Below are 17,990 nucleotides of genomic sequence, written 5' to 3' on the forward strand. Positions count from 1 at the left end.
TAAGATTTTGGGTTTGGATATTTTAATATGGTATAATTACCACTCAGCACAAGTCATCTATACAAGGATCATCCAATAAAATTCTTGGTCATCCAAAAATGGGGTCATGGCTTCTATTATTGGAATTAGTAGCTATGACTGATGAATTAAATAATGTAGTGGCATTGCTCACAGAATTGCTGTGCGACACGCATGAAAAATTGCTATGTAAAGGACATCCCTTAACTTGATGTGCATAACCACCTTATATGAATGGTGGTCATTCGATTTCAAAATTCTCGCTTTTAATGAATATTTGTAGTGTCACTTATTATTGTTGTCTGGTGGTATTTATATTCACTTACAAGTAAGAGATTTAAAGTTGAAATATCATAACTGGCGAATTCAATAATAGACTGCTCAGCTAAACTCATCTTTTTTTAGTGTAAATATAGTGATATCCTCAAAGCAAAAACTTGTATCGAACCAAATTAATGACTCACATAATTATTTGCACGTTGAACATGTGATGTTTATTTTATTTGACCAAGTAGTGGAGTGGACTTACCTCCGAGGTCATGCAACCACAGCTTTCCATATATGTGCAGTCTATCAAAAAGTTATATGACCTAATAATTTGTATGGTGTGGTATGTTTATTTTATTTTCCCATCTAGAAGAACAGTTGTACTAGGAAATAAATCTACAATTTATTTTTCGATACAAGTTATATTTTACTTTAAATTAATTTAAAGTTTGGGGATGAAAATTCAAATTTCGGCTGGTGCTCACGTTGGGGGTGGGTCAACATCTAAGTTCAAATAGAATTGTGATTTATTTTTCTTTTCTTGGAAGACTTCCATTTGTACAAAGGTTAGGATTTTATTTTTTATTATAAAATAGATTAAAAATGTTTTCTTCTTACTCAACAAAGATTGTATCTCAATAAATTCATGCCTCAACAGAGACAATAATGTGTAACAATTTTTAGGCTCTATATTTTAACAGCACAAGCGGGAGCTCATTTACTCTACCCAATGTAGTTAAACTTACGTTTGCATAAACAAGGGATTCCTTATCTATAGAGATGTACAATTAAGAAAGTTGATTAAAATATATATGCATGTCAAAACCCTCTAACGAATAATTTTTTTCAAACTTTATCAACCCACTCAACATGAACAATACTTAGCTACTCAAAGACGAGTAGGAACTCCTACTTAAAATTCCTCAAAATTGTTTGTTGCCAATTTATAGAACTTCGTGTTTATAATCAGAACCATTCATATTATAAATCACCCTATAAAGATTACCTCTGCAAAAAATCAATTAAAATTAAGGTCGTTTAGTCATCAAACTATTTTAAAACAAATGAACGGTATTTGTAAAAGCATTACGAACCGTCTATGTATTTGCCACAATAAATTGCCTAAACGACCTTAATTTAAATTTATTTTTGTAGAGATGATCTTTACATTGTGATTCATAGTATGAATGGTTGTGATCATAAGTACAAAACTCTATGTTTAAAATACTAAGAGTTTTGAGTAGGAATTCATATTCATCTTTAAGTAGTCAAGTATTGTTCACTAAGCACTTCATCATCAACTTTGTGACCCTAGGAGTACGTGGCCCACCTATCATGGATTAATTCTAACAAATATAATGAAATACTCCAACCATCCATTAGGGAAAAAGGATATTCTCCGGGATTCATTCCACCAAATCCACTAATTCGGACCCTTGAAATTTGATCCAACGACTAAAGTTATCATAAATTGGATCAAATTTCAAGGGCCCGAATTAGTGGATTTGGTGGAAGGGAGAGAGGATCCCTTTCCTCCATTAGGGACAATGATTTGTCATTTGTCAACCTCATATAGTGTAAAAGATAATGCAAATTAGTTTATTACAGTATAGTTTAATGGTATTTTTCTATATTTTAAAGGGAAAACTTGATATAAGTCCAATTTTTTTAGCCAATAGTAGGAATAGTCCAATTTATTAAAATAAGTCAAATTCCTTAAATTTAACTATTTTATTATCAATAATTATCTATTCAATGATAAGATTTATTATAAAAATCAAATTTCTTCCTAATTATCTCTTTGATTATTTCTTTTTATTTTTTACTTTTTGTTATTTCTTGTTCTTCCTCCTGCTTTAAACCCCATTTATAGATTTTATTTTTAATTTTTATAATTAACCTGTATCACAGGTTAATATTTTTATATATCCATATGACAGATTGTTTTTTATAATCAATGTGTCACAAATTAATGTGTCGTGCTTGTAGGTATATTATATTTTTTCCTACCTTTTAGTCAGGTTTCATATCTCGCTTACAGGTATAATATATATTCATATATTTGTTACTTGAGTTAAGGTAGAATGTTTTTACGTTAGTATATTAGTTTTTTTTTTTGTTGTAAGATATTAATTAGATTTTTTGGAGTTGAAAAATGCATAATATTAGAAGAATTTAATTGATTTTTAATATTTAAAAAACATATATAATGAGTATAAAAGAAATAAAAACATGTAATTAGATAGTTGGACTAACTCCTAAAAACCATCTATGTTTTTGGACCTAGATCTAAAAGCCCCTATTTTAAATATGAGGTTTATGTTCGATTCTTCAAAATGACAAGCTTAGTATTATAATCTAGTGGTATTTTTCTTCACTTATAAGTGTATGTCAGGTCATAGGTTTCAACTCCCTTGAATTTGATACCAAAATATGGTTGACTCATCATATGACTTATCCAAAATTTCAACCCGCAATGTCCTTGTATATGAAAAACTTGTCTCTACTTATAAGTGAGTAGTCTTACATTCAACTTTGTAGATCTAGTGAGTTTAACATCAAATTATTTTGATTGATGCATTGTGTAACTTGGCCAAATTTTCCATTCCTTAATGTTTAATACAATGACCTACTTCGATTAGATTTGAGCTAATTGCCTAAAAAAAGATTTTGGGTTTGGATGTTTTACTATGGTATAATTGCCACTCAGCACAAGTCATCCATACAAGGATCATCCAATAAAATTCTTGGTCATCAATAAAGGGGGTCATGGTTTTGGACTATAGATCTTCTATTTTCACATTGGAATTAGTAGCTATGACTGAGGAATTAAATCATGCAAATTTGGATCCGTTCAATTGAATACATTGCTGATTATGTACTGGCATTTCTCACAGAATTGCTGTGTGACACCCAAGAAAAATTGCTATATGTGCACGACCACCTTACATGAATGGTTGTTATTCGAATTCAAAATTCTTGTTTTTAAAGAATGCTTGTATCATCTCTCAATTTTATGGTCGGGTGGTATTCCTCTTCACAAGATTTGAGCTAATTGGTAACGAAATTTCGTGGATGACCAATTCAATACCAAATTAGGCTGCCTATTATGTGACTTAGCCGAACTCATCTCTTTCTCTTAATGTAAATATATTGTTGTACAAAAAAAAAAAAGGGTAAATTACATAGTAGCCCCTCAGGTTTGAGCTCTATTTCAATCTCATACAACATCTTTAAAACATTTCACTTTCATACCTCAAGTACTATTTTATTTCAATTTCATACAACCGTTAGATTTTCCATCCATGGATCTGTTAAATGCTGACGTGGCTGCCACATATATGACACGTGGCTGCCAAATGTCTGCCACGTGGCAAATAAAATAATTTTTTAATTAAAAAAAAAAAAAACATATTTGCCACTTCTTTTTTTTTTTTCTCTTTCTTCTTCTTCTTTCTCTCTTTCTTCTTCTTCTCTCTCTTTCTAAAAAAAACATATTTGTCACTTTTTTTTTTCTCTTTCTTCTTCTTCTTCTCTCTCTTTCTTCTTCTTCTGGGTTCGAACTTTTTTTTTTTCTTTTCTTCTTCTTCTTCTTCTTCTCCCTCCTCCTCCTCTTTCTTCTTCTTCCTCCTTCTTCTGGGTTCGGTCCCTTTTTTTTTTTTTTTTTTTTTCTTCTCTTTCTTCTTCTTCTCTTTCTCTTTCTTCTTCTTCTTCTTCTTCTTCTTCTTCTCTTTCTCTTTCTTCTTCTTCTGGGTTCGGACCTTTTTTTTTTTCTTCTTCTTCTTCTTCTTCTTCTCCCTCCTCCTCCTCTTTCTTCTTCTCTTCTTCTCTTCTTCTTCTTCCTCCTTCTTCTTCTGGATTCGGTCCTTTTTTTTTTCTTTTCTCTTTCTTCTTCTTCTCTTTCTCTTTCTTCTTCTTCTTCTCTTTCTTCTTCTTCTTCTCTTTCTTTTTCTTCTTCTTCTGGGTTCGGACCTTATTTTATTTTATTTTCTTCTTCTCCCTCCTCCTCCTCTTTCTTCTTCTCTTCTTCTTCTTCCTCCTTTTTCTGGGTTCGGTCCCTTTTTTTTTTTTTTCTTCTTCTTCTTCTTCTTCTTCTTCCTCCTCCTCCTCCTCCTCCTCCTCCTCTTTCTTCTTCTTCCTCCTTCTTCTGGGTTCGGACCCCTTTCTTTTTTCTTTTTTTTTTCTTCTTCTTCTTCTTCTTTCTCCTCCCTCCTCTTTCTTCTTCTTCTTCTCTTTCTCTTTCTTCTTCTTCTGGGTTCGGACCTTTTTTTTTCTTCCAATTTCAGGTTTTTAAAAAAAAATTAAAAAATTATTTTATTTGCCACGTGTCATATGTGTGGCAGCCACGTCAGCATTTAACAGATCCATGGATGGAAAATCTAACGGTTGTATGAAATTGAAATAAAATAGTACTTGAGGTATGAAAGTGAAATGTTTTAAAGATGTTGTATGAGATTGCAATAGAGCTCAAACCTGAGGGGCTACTATGTAATTTACCCAAAAAAAAAATACTTGTATTGAACCAAATTAATGGCTCACATAATTATTTCAACGTTGAACATGTAATGTTTATTTTATTTGACCAACAATGGAGTGGACTTATCTTCGATATCATGCACCACAGTCTTCCATATATATGTAGTCTACCAAAAAATTATATGACCTAGTAATTTGTACGGTGTGACGTTTATTTTATTTTCCCTTCTAGAATAACAGCTGTGCTAGGAAATAAATGCAAACATTTTTTTTTATACAAGTTATATTTTATTTTATAATTGTTTTTTATTAGCACCTCATGTATTGTTTTTTAGGAAAACTAATGAAAAAGACTTGAAAACTTTGAGTTTTAACGATAAAGACAAAATAAAAGGTAAATTAAATAGTACCAGGATTGACTTTTTAGTGTAAAAATATGGTTTTTCGTTAAAGTGAACAGTACCGGGAGCTTTTCGTTAAAGTTCTCTTCGTTTTTTTTATACAAGTTATATTTTATTGTATAATTTTTTTTTATTAGCACCTCATGTATTGTGAAAGGAGCTGTATTAAAATTTATTATTAAATGAAGTATATACCATATGAAATGACTATTTAGACCCATCAAGTTTTAACAATGAAAATAAAGATAATGAATGCACTCCATATCACTTTCAACGTGTAACCCAAATATCATGAAAGCAAATTGTTGTTGTGCAGGAAGTGGATTTGCAGTGAAATACCAGCAGTGGATTTATAGGAAATCAATTTTAGGTGACGGAAGCCGAAGAATTCTTAAACTAGAATATATTATTTTCATTAATTATTTTTAGCGGGTATTGTTCTAGTCCCTTCTCCCCCTCTTCCCGCACTTGTTTTACTTTTCCTTTTTTCTTCATATTATAAATAAAATCTAGTAGATGTGGGATGGCCCAGGAGGGTTGGTGCCTCGTACATCGCTGTTGATGAAGAGCTAATCTTACTTAATCCATCTCTACAAAAATTATAAAAACAAAAAACAAAAAAAAGGCATGACCCAAGTTATTTTTCAAGCTCTCAAAGGCACTATCAGTGTCTCATCGTCTATTCTATAACAAAACTCTAACCAATAAAAATACAAACATGTTGGTGAGAAAATGTTATTTTTGATGAATAGAACATAAAATTGACATTTCGGAAGGCTTCCTTCACCTATCAATAGTAAGTATATACTTGCTTTTGCTTTCCAATGGTTGGAGAAGAGGCTGTTTAGGTTATGTCATGGAAGCTTCATGGGGAGGTTTTCTTTCTTTTCTCTTATTGAGAGAAAAACATCTAAGGATGGGTTAATGGTGCAAAAGGAAGTACCGTCACCATCTAATTTGAAATCAAGAGACGAATATGGTATACAAAAGGATGATGTGGGTGTGGGGTGTGAGGATACTATGAGAAAGAACGTGGGTTATTTAAGATAAATTTTAATTGAAAAAATATATGTGGGTGTAATCAACAATATTTGGGCCGTGAATAAAACAACCCTTGATTTTAAACTAATTTAAAGTTCGGGATGGAAATTCAAACTTAGGTGCGTGCACATGTTGGAGTGAGTCAACATCCAACATGCGCACTTAGTACAGTCTAGTGGGATTCTTCTTTCTTGGTAAGTGAGATGTCTAAGTTTGATTCTCGTCAAAGAGGAATTTGAACCACATAATAGCCGACCCTCACACCTTTAGTGTAGATAATATCGTTTATTAAAAAAAGAACATCCAAAACCAAATAGGATTGTGTTTTATTTTCCTTTTCTTGAAAGATTTACTTTTGTACGTACATCGGTAAGATTTTCTTTTCTATTGTATATAAATTAAAAATGTTTTCTCCTTATTACTCAACAAGGATTGTATCTCTATAAGTATATGCCTTCACAAAGAAAATAATGCATAACAGAAAATTCCCCATAAGCTCTAGGCACTATATTTTAACATAGTATCTATATTTTTAACAGCACAAACGAGAACATGCATGTGTGCTTTAGCCAATATAGTTACATTCACGTTTACATATGTTACAATTAGGAGTTAGTAGAACATAAACAAGGGATTCCTTATCTATAGAGGTGTACAATTAAGAAAATTGATTACTGTAAACTTTATATTGCTAAAACAAAAATTAAGCACAAATTAAGTGGGTTGTCAACACTCCCCAGAACCATCGATCTGAATGGACTAGAATTTTAAACAAACAACTTCAAAACGGTGCATGGAGAGGTCAGTGGAGAAACCAACAAATTGATCCGGTTATATGCTGAACGAGAAAAAAAATCAAACCTCGCCATTCAAAAGAAAGAGTAAGAAAGAGTAGGAAAGAGTGAACTTTTCAAAGTTTTGAGACCCAATTGTGAGACCCAGAAGAATGCACGCACTCTCCATATGTTATGGTAATCGGCCTCAACATGCTTTGAGGGAGCATAAAACACCGAATTGAAATCCATGATGGTGGTACTAATTATAATGTTGCCACAAAGTAACAAGGTAGAAGTAGGACTGTAGGAGTAACTTCCAACCCATTAAGTAAATGAGAAATCCAAGTGTCAACACACAACTGAGCAAGAGAATGATACTTAGCCTCATAAGAACAGCGAGAAAAGAATCGGTTGTTTTTTAGCACCCCAAGTTATATGGTTGAGACCAAGAAACATACAAAATAAATAGTCAATTGATGAGTGTTGGAACAACCAGTCGATTAGCATAGGAGAAATCAAAATATGATGGAGACCAACAAATAGCGAAATATAGGCATAAAAACAACCAAATTTGAAGAATGAGGAGCACTTAATAACTGAAAAGAAAAAATTATAATGCAACACTCTGGTTGTATGAGGAAATTTAAGATTATTAAGGAATTTTAAAATGATGGAAATTGGAATGATGGAATTTTGTTTTATGGAATTTGTGAATTTTTTTATTTGGTTAACTTAAAAGAACAATGGAATTTGAATACGGAATTTGTTTTTTAAAACTCTCACTCATAGAAATTTGCAAATGACACCTATTTACATGAAATTTAAACTTGGGAATTGGTAGTCCCAATTTCCAAGCTTTTTTTTACACGTGGAAATTCTAAATTTCTATATGTTTATGAATCCAAACAAGGGAATTAGTGCATAACAATTTAAAAATTCTACTTTTGCCAAAATTTTAAGTTCATTTCCCTCATCCAAACATAGTGTAAAAGAAATGTCGACTTTAACGAAGGTGTGACAGTGAAGAAAGCCAACAAGCTATCTATACTCCATGACATCATAAATGTAACTCTCCCTCAAAGAGGACAGTTAATTGGAGGTATGAAAAGCAAGCGTTTTTAGTTGGCTAATTTTCTAGAGTGTATACAATACAAGTTTGTAATGGTTCGCCTTAATTTCCATATAGTCCTTATTAGTTTCTTATGCACTCATTTAGGGAATGACTCTTCAAGTGACTGAATTATTTTAGGCGTGTGAGATCAATTCATTTAGTTATTGACTTACTGTAGGAGTGTTTGACCTAGTTAATTAAGGATATTTTTTAGAGAAAAATCTGTTTTGATTTGGCCTAGGAAACTCAAATAACAAGGTCTGCATGTTTCGTTAAACACCTTTTGCATAACCCTAATATTCAATATTGCATCTGTGAGACAAAGGAGAGGTTTAACATATGTTAGGTTTTGAGAGCAACTGGGTGAATGTCTTCTAAACTTAGCATTCATTCACACATCATCATCTCTTCGTGAAAAAGCTGCTTTCCCTCGCACTCGTGCAAATCTTTGTGTTTCGTAGTTTTGCTTTCGAACTGCTACTTGTGTTGTTTGTTCTTACTATTTTACAGTAGGATTGAAACTACTATCTGCACTGGGTCTCGATCCACCAAATTAGCAATTTCACGGTACGTACTAGAAAACTACCTGGCTTGCAATCTGACATAACGTGGAGAAATTATTAGGTGGTACCGTAGCACCAGCTGGGTGGTGGTACTTATCCATTAGAAATTGGACACGTATACAATTAAAACAAAGAGGCTTCTGCCGTTAAAGCCCCAGTTACATACAAAAGACGGTGTTAAATTTTTCTGGCAATGGTCAAGACTGAAGAGGCATGACGATCGCTAAGTCCTCCATTCTTTATATCTGCAATCGGTGTTCATCAATATATAATTTTAACAGAAGATCATTGCGACAGACATGGCCACCGCCACAATCGATTTCAATTTTGTGAGCACCGCTTGAAGATGGGAGAAATCTAAACCTAGCTAGCTAATTGAAGATGGTGGCGGAGGGAGTTACTGGAAGCCAACCCATCGCTTGAAAATCTGGGTGCTCCGTGCTTCTTGTAATTATCCATTGATATAATTGACGAAATCAATTTCTAATTTTTTGCTCTTTTGTTTTGGTTCGGTATTAGAGCCTTTAGGGCTCCATTAACTTTTCTTGATCTACTTTCCTAATTAACCAAACAGCTTCCGTTGCAACACTACTCCATCGTTCTTGATCCTCTTCAATACCAGGGCAGTGGCGGCGCAACCAATTCAACCCAAAACCCTGATTTAGCCTCTGGAGTCTGGTCCTTCTTTGTAATCGCGTGTTTGCTTGAATCCGGTAGGGGGATTTGGGCGTTAACGGCAGAAGTTGATTTGTTTTAACCTCTGATTCATAATACCAGAAGACAAGCTAAAGATATAATCCTGATACACTAAAACCAAGCTCAAACAGCTTGCTCAATACCATAAATAGCTAAAGATAATAACATCAGTTGATGGAGAAGTCAACCAAATTGTGCAATCGACAACTTTAACTAAGGTGAATCGAATCAACAAATCCTTGAGGTTGAGACACAAAAACAGCAGTAGTGCCACATATCCAAGAAGAAAACCATTCTTCACAGTTAGTTGACGAAGAGGTCAACCAAAGGAAATAATAATGGGCTTGACTCCAAAGCCTAACTGAAAGTCTTGTTAAATCAATTTCGAGAGATGCTGATAAAATCTCGTATGCCATCATTGAAAAAAAAAATTGCGTTATCTGGGCTCCTCAAGACTTCCTCCCTCAATTCACTTAGTGGTTGATTCATAAAATTTCATGTTTAATCATTCATATTATAAATCTGTATATAAAAATTATCAATGTAAAAACTTAATCAAAACTAAGGTCATTTTAGAAATAAATAGACGATTCTCGATGTTTTTACAAAATCCGTCCATCTATTTTAAAATAGTTCGATGACTAAACTATCTCATATTTTATTTATTTTTTGCACATGTGATCCTTACAAATTACTTTCTAATATGAACGATTCTGATCATAATCATAAAGTTTCGTCGATCAAACACGTAGTAAATTGAGGAAGAAATCCTTCCCATTCGTTGAGGAGTCAAGTTAATAGATAATTAGTTAGGTATTCACTAGTTTAATTTCTATTTATTAAGGAATGACATTACTAAATATTGGTCAGACAAGGGAAGCTCTCTTAATTAAGACCCGTTGTATCACAAAAAATGTAATATTACGGAGGTCAATTTTTTAGACCAAATTTTATAAGCCATATGACATGATTGTTAATGATTATATTTACTTAAGTATTGATTAACATCTTATATAGTTTACAATTTCAATATTAAAATTTGATCTACTTAATACTACTTGTCATGAAAATAAGAGAAATTGATAACTGTGTCATACCCCTGTACAAGCATGATGAAATCAACTTGACTTTAGAGTTTGAGTGACCACAGGTCCATCCACACCCAAAGCCAAGGGTTCTCCTATCATTGCATTTTTGCACGATATGGTAATGCTAAGGAGATTAAATATATAGACTAAATTTTATAAACTAAATGATATGAAAGTTGATGATTAGATTATTACTTAAGTGTTGATTAACGTACTTATTTTTTATTAGTGACATGTCATTTAGTTTGCAAATTTATGGCTCGTTTGGAAGTTATTTTAAAATGACTGAAATCGCTTTTGATAGTGTCTTTTTGAAACCAAATATTAGTAAAAGTGCAAGTGAATCCTGAAAAGATACGTGAAGTGTTTCTTGAAAGAAACACATAACTGGTGCTTCCTACAAGAAGCACATAACTAGTGCTTTCAGAACCCAAAAACACTTTCACCAAAACCCCTTCAATTATTTTAAAAGCATTTCTAAACGTGCTCTTAGTCTACAAATTTAGTCTAACTAGCATACTCAAAAAATTAGTCTACCTAACATTCATGAAAATAAGAGAGACTAATAACCGTGTCACGCCCCTGTACACCCAAGATGAAATCAACTTGACTTTAGAGTTTGAGTGACCACAAGTTCATCCACACCTAAAGCCAAAGGTTCTCCCATCGTTGCATTTTTGCACAATACGGTAATGCTAAGAAGATTAAATATGTAGACTAAATTTTATAAACTAAATGACATGAAAGTTGATGATTGGATTATTACTTATGTGTTGATTAACATGCTTATTTTGTATTAGTGACACATCATTTAGTTTGCAAATTTAGGGCTCATTTGGAAGTTCTTTTAAAATGACTGAAATCGCTTTTGATAGTGCCTTTTTGAAACTAATTCTTGGTAAAAGTGCAAGTGAATCCTAAAAAAGTACTTGAAATACTTCTTGAAAGAAGCACATAACTGGTGCTTCTTACAAGAAACACATAACTAGTGTTTCTTGCAAGAATCACTTTAAAGTGTATTTGGAACCCAAAAACACTTTCACTAAAGCCCCTTCAATTATTTTAAAAGTATTTTTAAACGAGCTCTTAGTCTACAAATTTAGTCTAACTAGCATTACCCAAAAAATTAGTTTACCAAACATTCATGAAAATAAGAGAGACTAATAATCGTGTCACGCCCATGTACACCCAAGATGTAATCAACTTGACTTTAGAGTTTGAGTGACCATAGGTCCATCCACACCTAAAGCCAAAGGTTCTCCCATCATAGCATTTTTGCACAATACAGTAATGCTAAGGAGATTAAATATGTAGACAAAAATTTATAAACTAAATAGCATGAAAGTTGCTGATTAGATTATTACTTAAGTGTTGATCTTTTTTTTTTTATTGGTGACACATCTTTTAGCAAATTTAGGGCTCAATTGGAAATGCTTTTAAAATAACTGAAATCGTTTTTCATGAGAGTGTTTTTTGAACCAATTCTTATTAAAAGTGCAAGTGAATCCTGAAAAAGTACTTGAACTGCTTCTTGTAAAAAGCACATAACTGGTGCTTCTTGCAAGAAGCACTTTAAGTACTTTGGAACCCAAAAACACTTTCACAAAAAACCCTTCAATTATTTTCAATATATTTTTAAACGAGCTCTTAGTCTACAAATTTAGTCTAACTAATATTACTAAAAAAATTAGTCTACCTAGCATTCATAACAATAAGAGAGACTGATAATCGCGTCACACCCCTGTACACACAGGATGAAATTGACTTTAGAGTTTGAGTGACCACACCATCCACACTCAAAGCCAAGGGTTCTCCCATCATTGCATTTTTGCACGATACAGTAATGCTAAGGAGATTAAATATATAGTCTAAATTTTATAAACTAAATAACATGAAAGTTGATGATTAAATTATTACTTAAGTGTTGATTAACGTGCTTATTTTTTATTAGTAACACATCATTTAGTTCACAAATTTAGGACTTTTTTGGAAGTGTTTTTAAAATGACTGAAATCACTTTTGAAGAGAGTTTTTTTAACCAATTCTTAGTAAAAGTGCAAGTGAATCTTGAAAAAGTACTTGAAGTGTTTTCTGCAAATTCTGCAAGAAGCACATAACTGGTGCTTCCTGCAATAAACACATAATTGGTACTTTATGCTAGAAACACATAACTGTTGCTTTCTGCAAGAAGCACATAACTAGTGCTTCTTGCAAAAAGCACTTTAAGTGCTTTTGAAACCTAGAAACACTTTCACAAAAAACCCATTCAATTATTTTAAAAACATTTGTAAACGGGCTCATAGTCTACAAATTTAATTTAACTAATATTACTCAAAAGATTAGTCTACGTAACATTATTCATCATGAAAATAAGAGAGACTGATAATCGTGTCGCACCATTGCACACGCATGATATCAACTTGATGTTAGTGTTTGAGTGATCGCGAGTCCATCCACATCCGAAGCCAAAGGATCTCCCATCATTCCATTTTTGCACGATACGGTTTTTCAAAAATGTCCATCGGGGATATTCCTTACCAACAACATTTAGTCCCTCCAAATCCCTACCAGCAAACCGGCGCGTGCCTGTCAAATCAAAATCAAAATCCCCCAGGATGGAACCGGCAAAATCCGGTAGCCAGTCTTATAAGGTCCTGTTTGTGATGAAAATAGACCAGCCACCTCCACAGGAGAGTTTGAGACTGACTGTGAGCCTGTGAAAGTTTGAGGGTTTGGTGATTATTCTGCGGTTGGAGATATGGCTGGAGTTGGAGTTGGAGTTGCAGAAGGAGAAGCTGTTACCCTGCAGGAGCTGAAGAAGAAAATGGCTGAGTTTTCAAGGGAGAGAGACTGGGAACATTTTCATAGCCCTAGAAATCTGCTTTTGGCTCTGGTAATTTGTACAACTTCAAGACCCTAACATCAGTTCAGTACCCATTTGTGAAATCTTAGTAAAACTTGCTTACAGCCGTTGTTTCTGCTTCTATGATTGTTTGTCCACGTACCCATTATCTATTATTCTCTTATTTTTTATTGAGTAAAGTTAGGGAGATTAAATTTATAGACAAAATTTTGTAAACTAAATGACATCGAAGTTGATGATTCAATTATTACTTAAGCGTTGATAAATTTGCTCATTCCTGTTAGTGACATATCATTTAATTTGCAAATTTTGTTTGCAAACTTATTCTCCCTAGCATTATCCATTTTTATTATTATTTTTTTAATCTAAAATGGTCTCTGACATTGCATAATGATAATGAAACCATGATTTTGTCCACTGTAAATTATTTTGGTCATTCCGTGAAAAAAATCTTATTAAATTGTCAGGTGAACGACCTTTGACCGCCTTTTAAGAGTATTTTTGTTGAACATTTTTATTATTGTTATTGATTTTTACTTTGGGTGGGATTTTTTGTTTGATTCTTGACATAGATACAAAAATCTCTCTTTTCTTGGTAATATTTGACATGAGTACTCTGCGTTTGTTTGAGTTTGAAAATATAATACTGAATTAATCAATGAAATACTAAGATCTAGTTTCTGTTCTCCAACTATACAGGAAATGATATGGATGGCAAATGTAGAAACTTTCAATTATCTTCTTGGATTTATAATTCTGGGTTTTGGTTGTTGAGTTTATATTTTCTCAGATGTTTGGTTCCCATCAATGAATTGTAAGTGCAGAAAATGGAAGAACCAAAAGGGAAAAAGAAGAAAGAAGACATGTGTACAACTGATTGAATAGCTTGTCTATCACTGTTTGTGTTTTATCATTGTTCTTTTTCATATGTGAACTCAACCACGAAAAGGGAAGAAGACCCCAAATAGAGTTGGATCAAAAGGTTATAGTAAATATAAAGATAAATGTACTGGTTATCCAATATTAATTTTAGAACTCCAAGTATGCATCTTGGTAAATGAGTGCCTATATTTGAGAGAAACTTTCCTACACCTCGGTACATCACTGTGCATTGAGACAATAACGAGATGCCTTGTGGGACATTTAAAATACACGGCATTCTATTATTCATTCAAGATTAGACTGTGATCCAGGTGTCGATAAGTCAATCTCTGTCTATAGATTCTACACACAATTAAAGACCCTACTTTGATGTGATTACTCATGAGATTCTAAGCATTATAACTTGGTCAGAGATCCCCTATTTTCCTTTCCCAATTTGGTGTATAATTTGCATTCAGGTGGGAGCAGTGGGAGAGCTATCAGAGATATTTCAGTGGAAAAGAGAGGTTCCAAGAGGACTGCCATACTGGAAAGAGGAAGAGAAGCAACACCTGGGGGAAGAGCTCTCAGATGTGTTGCTCTACCTGGTTAGGCTCTCTGACGTTTGTGGCATTGATCTTGGTAAAGCCGCACCACGAAAACTGGAGCTCAATGCCATCAAATACCAAGTCTAGCTTTGCAAGGGCTCCTCCAAAAAGTACACGCAGCTCAATGCAGAAGATAATACTACTATGTGTTGCAGTGATCATGGCGTGTCAGGCACCAAAAACAGTAGTTGCGAACGGCGATATGTACAAATAGAGTCGGTTACAATTTTTTTAACAAAACTAGAGCTAGGAGATGCTTAACAGACGAGTTAAAGTCACCTTAATTGTATGCTTAGCCCTTCTAGTTCTGCTTTTGATTAGGAGTTTGTAATCGGTGCAGAATCCCCTCTTATGTTTTGTATTTAAGGATTGTGTAACCTGTATTATTATATTCTGAAGGTTGTCTATTTCTAGCCTTTTAAGCTACAGTGTTCAAGGTTTTTGCATAGTAAAGTCTGGTCTGATGGGTTATGGCGGATCAAAAATGCTTGGACTGAGTACTGTTTTCGGTGTTTTAATAGTTAGATCTGAATTTTTATATTTTTAAACAAAGATTTAACAATTAAAACACTTAGAGTATTGAGTATCAAGCATCCATAAAGTCTAAGGGGATATGTTAATTGTCTTTGGTGTTTTAATCGTTAGATCTTAATATTTGTATTTTTAAATAAAAATCTAATAGGTAAAACACTTAGAGTTACCAGCATCCCATAAGGTTAAATGCATAGGCGCTAGGGCATAGCAGGGTGTGGGTTTTGATGAAGCAGAATATTTAGGTTGGGGAGGCTCTGTCTTGTCTTCTGTGCCTGGCATTATATCAGAGATTTGGTTCCTGTGCCCTTGTAGTTGGGAACAAAGCATTGTTAGCTTTCAGCGGGACACTGAATTTGTGTTATATTATGGTCAAGATTTATTAAGTTTAGCCTTAATAGGTTTGTTTATTAAATTTTGTCATTGTTAGGTTTTGGTTTTATATTATTCACTGCTTTCTGAACTGTCCACATTGTCCTACGTCATCTTGGGCTATCGGGTCACAACTTCTTCCATCTAGGAAAGGATTGCATACACCTGTGGAAAGTCGTTTTGCCGTCTCAGATCAATAATACAAAATTTTGTGTAAATTTCATCAGTTTGTACCTTTATCTTATTGGAAATATTGCATAAATGATATACGAAATGATTTACTACTGAGAACTATTGACATTATTGTGCGCATTATGTCATTAAATATGCCAAATGATTAAAGGAAAAAAAAACCTAAAACGAAAATACGAATGTAATGGCCAAACAATTATTGATTTCACTGTGTTCGGGTGAAAGAACTCCAAGAATCATTAAGACTATGTTCGGGTGAAAGATTTCCAAGTCCCACTGAATTGATGTCAAGTTAGTAAGAAGGATAATAACAAAATGTTGGATATGAGGGATTATAAATGCACTAATAGATGAGATACCTTTAAACTTTCAATGTACAGTTGTATCTTCACTGTATTGCTTTGTATGGTATATAAGGGCCAAGGGGACTTTTTCACAATAGGACTCTCCATGGACTCTCTGTCACCTTATAGTTTAACGTCAATTCCTGTGTCAACATTATAAAGTATTGTATAAAAAAAAACATGGCAAAAAGTCTGTGGAGAGTCTCCGTAGCATTTTTATGTATATACTACACACTAAAGGCCTTCGATGAATTATCGATCGAGGCACAACCCAACAAAATTACGTCTCTTCTATTTGATTTATGCCCTACTTCTTATTCTTTTATGCACCATATGAGCATTACAAGGGCATAGAAGAGAGATACGTAAATGATACTTCACAACTACTGTTACTATAATAATTTCGATTCCCCAGGGATGTTTCTTCAAAATCCTGGGAATTTTTTTTTTTTTTTTTTTTTTTTTTGTACAACCCAGCAAAATTATGTCTCTTCTATTTGATTTATGCGCTACTTCTTTTATGCACTATATGAGCATAACAAAGGCATAGAAGAGAGATATGTAAATGATACTTCACAACTACTGTTACTATAATATTTTTGATTCCGCAGGGATGTTTGTTCAGGACCGTGGGATTTTTTTTTTCTTTTTTTTAAGAAAACCTCAATGGTACGAGGAAAATTTTATTGATATCGAAAAAAAAAATACACCTCGTTAAGGGGAACATAAACCTATTCCCTCATAATACAAAGAAAAAGGATAAAAAAATGCATGAAAAGAAGGGGGAGAATTTTTTTTTTGGAAAACATCGACGTGCGGTACGAGGAGAGTTTTATTGATAACAAAAAAAAATAGTACACCTAGTCAGGGGGATAGAAACCTAACCCCTCGTAATAGAAGAAAAAAAAGGACAAAAATACATGAAAAGAAGGGGGGGACATAACTTTACCATTCTAGAAAAAAAAACGACAAGGATACAAGGAAAAGAAGGGGGAGCATGAAACGTCAGTAGAAAGCGGAAGTTAGTCACCGGGAGAAGAAAGGATAGGCTGCAGAGCTCTATTTACCCCTCAAGTAGGCATTTTACTCGTAGCCATTGCCATGTAAGGTTAAAGTCCAGGGGAAGGTCTGTTCGGGTTGTGGGCAGGTCTTGAATGGTGAGAAGCTCTAGACGTCTTCAATTAAGCAAGGTGAGAAATATTAGATGGCAAGCCAGAACGAAGAGGAGGAGAATTGGATGATTGTCTGTGATTCTGAAATTAGTTAGGAACTAGTATTGTATTTTGATTAGTTCAATTTTAGATATGGCTTCTAATAAAAAATATATGAGATTGGAAATCCTCGCGTATGACAAGACAATATAATGCACGAGTACCTCCCTCCCATCGGAGTTTAAAGACCAAATCCAACACAGGTTTTCTCCTTTTCATGAAAAAACGAAACTGCTGGCATACCAAACTTGAAATTATTTAAGAGAAATGAAGGATGAATCTTCACATCAAGAGTCCAGATCAACGGTTAAAAAGGATGTCCAGATCAACGGTTAAAAAGGATCAAACTTGGTCTACAATGGTATACATAACTAATTTTTTCGTTCTTTAGTTAAATTCTTTTCTCTCCGTAGGGATTTTGCTTCACCAGCCTTGCAAGACCATTTCCGAAAATATTTTGTATTATTTCGGTTTTCTTATTGCATCATGATAGTGTTTTGTAAAGATGGTATTTTGTATGCTAGTTTTGGAAAGGATAGAGGTCACCAAAAATGGTGATGATTGCACAGAA

At 33.5% G+C, this 17,990-nt stretch overlaps 1 protein-coding gene across 1 annotated transcript; it reads left to right on the forward strand.

Moving 5' to 3' along the window:
• Positions 1-13,195: 13,195 nt before the first annotated feature.
• LOC114824593 (uncharacterized) lies at positions 13,196-14,856 on the forward strand. The gene is made up of 2 exons (XM_029101761.1): positions 13,196-13,330; positions 14,641-14,856. Exons 1-2 carry the CDS (start codon positions 13,196-13,198, stop codon positions 14,854-14,856), a joined length of 351 nt encoding a protein of 116 aa, XP_028957594.1.
• Positions 14,857-17,990: the final 3,134 nt, after the last annotated feature.

The sequence above is a fragment of the Malus domestica genome, chromosome 04 (assembly GCF_042453785.1).
Source record: "Malus domestica chromosome 04, GDT2T_hap1".
Lineage (NCBI taxonomy): Eukaryota > Viridiplantae > Streptophyta > Magnoliopsida > Rosales > Rosaceae > Malus > Malus domestica.

What these genes read in the sequence shown, in the direction of transcription:
- LOC114824593 (XM_029101761.1), top strand. Translation starts at nt 13,196, where the DNA reads ATGGCTGGAGTTGGAGTTGGAGTTGCAGAAGGAGAAGCTGTTACCCTG. An exon ending in GAAATCTGCTTTTGGCTCTG is followed by an intron (nt 13,331 to 14,640) that starts GTAATTTGTACA and finishes ATTTGCATTCAG; the next exon opens with GTGGGAGCAGTGGGAGAGCT.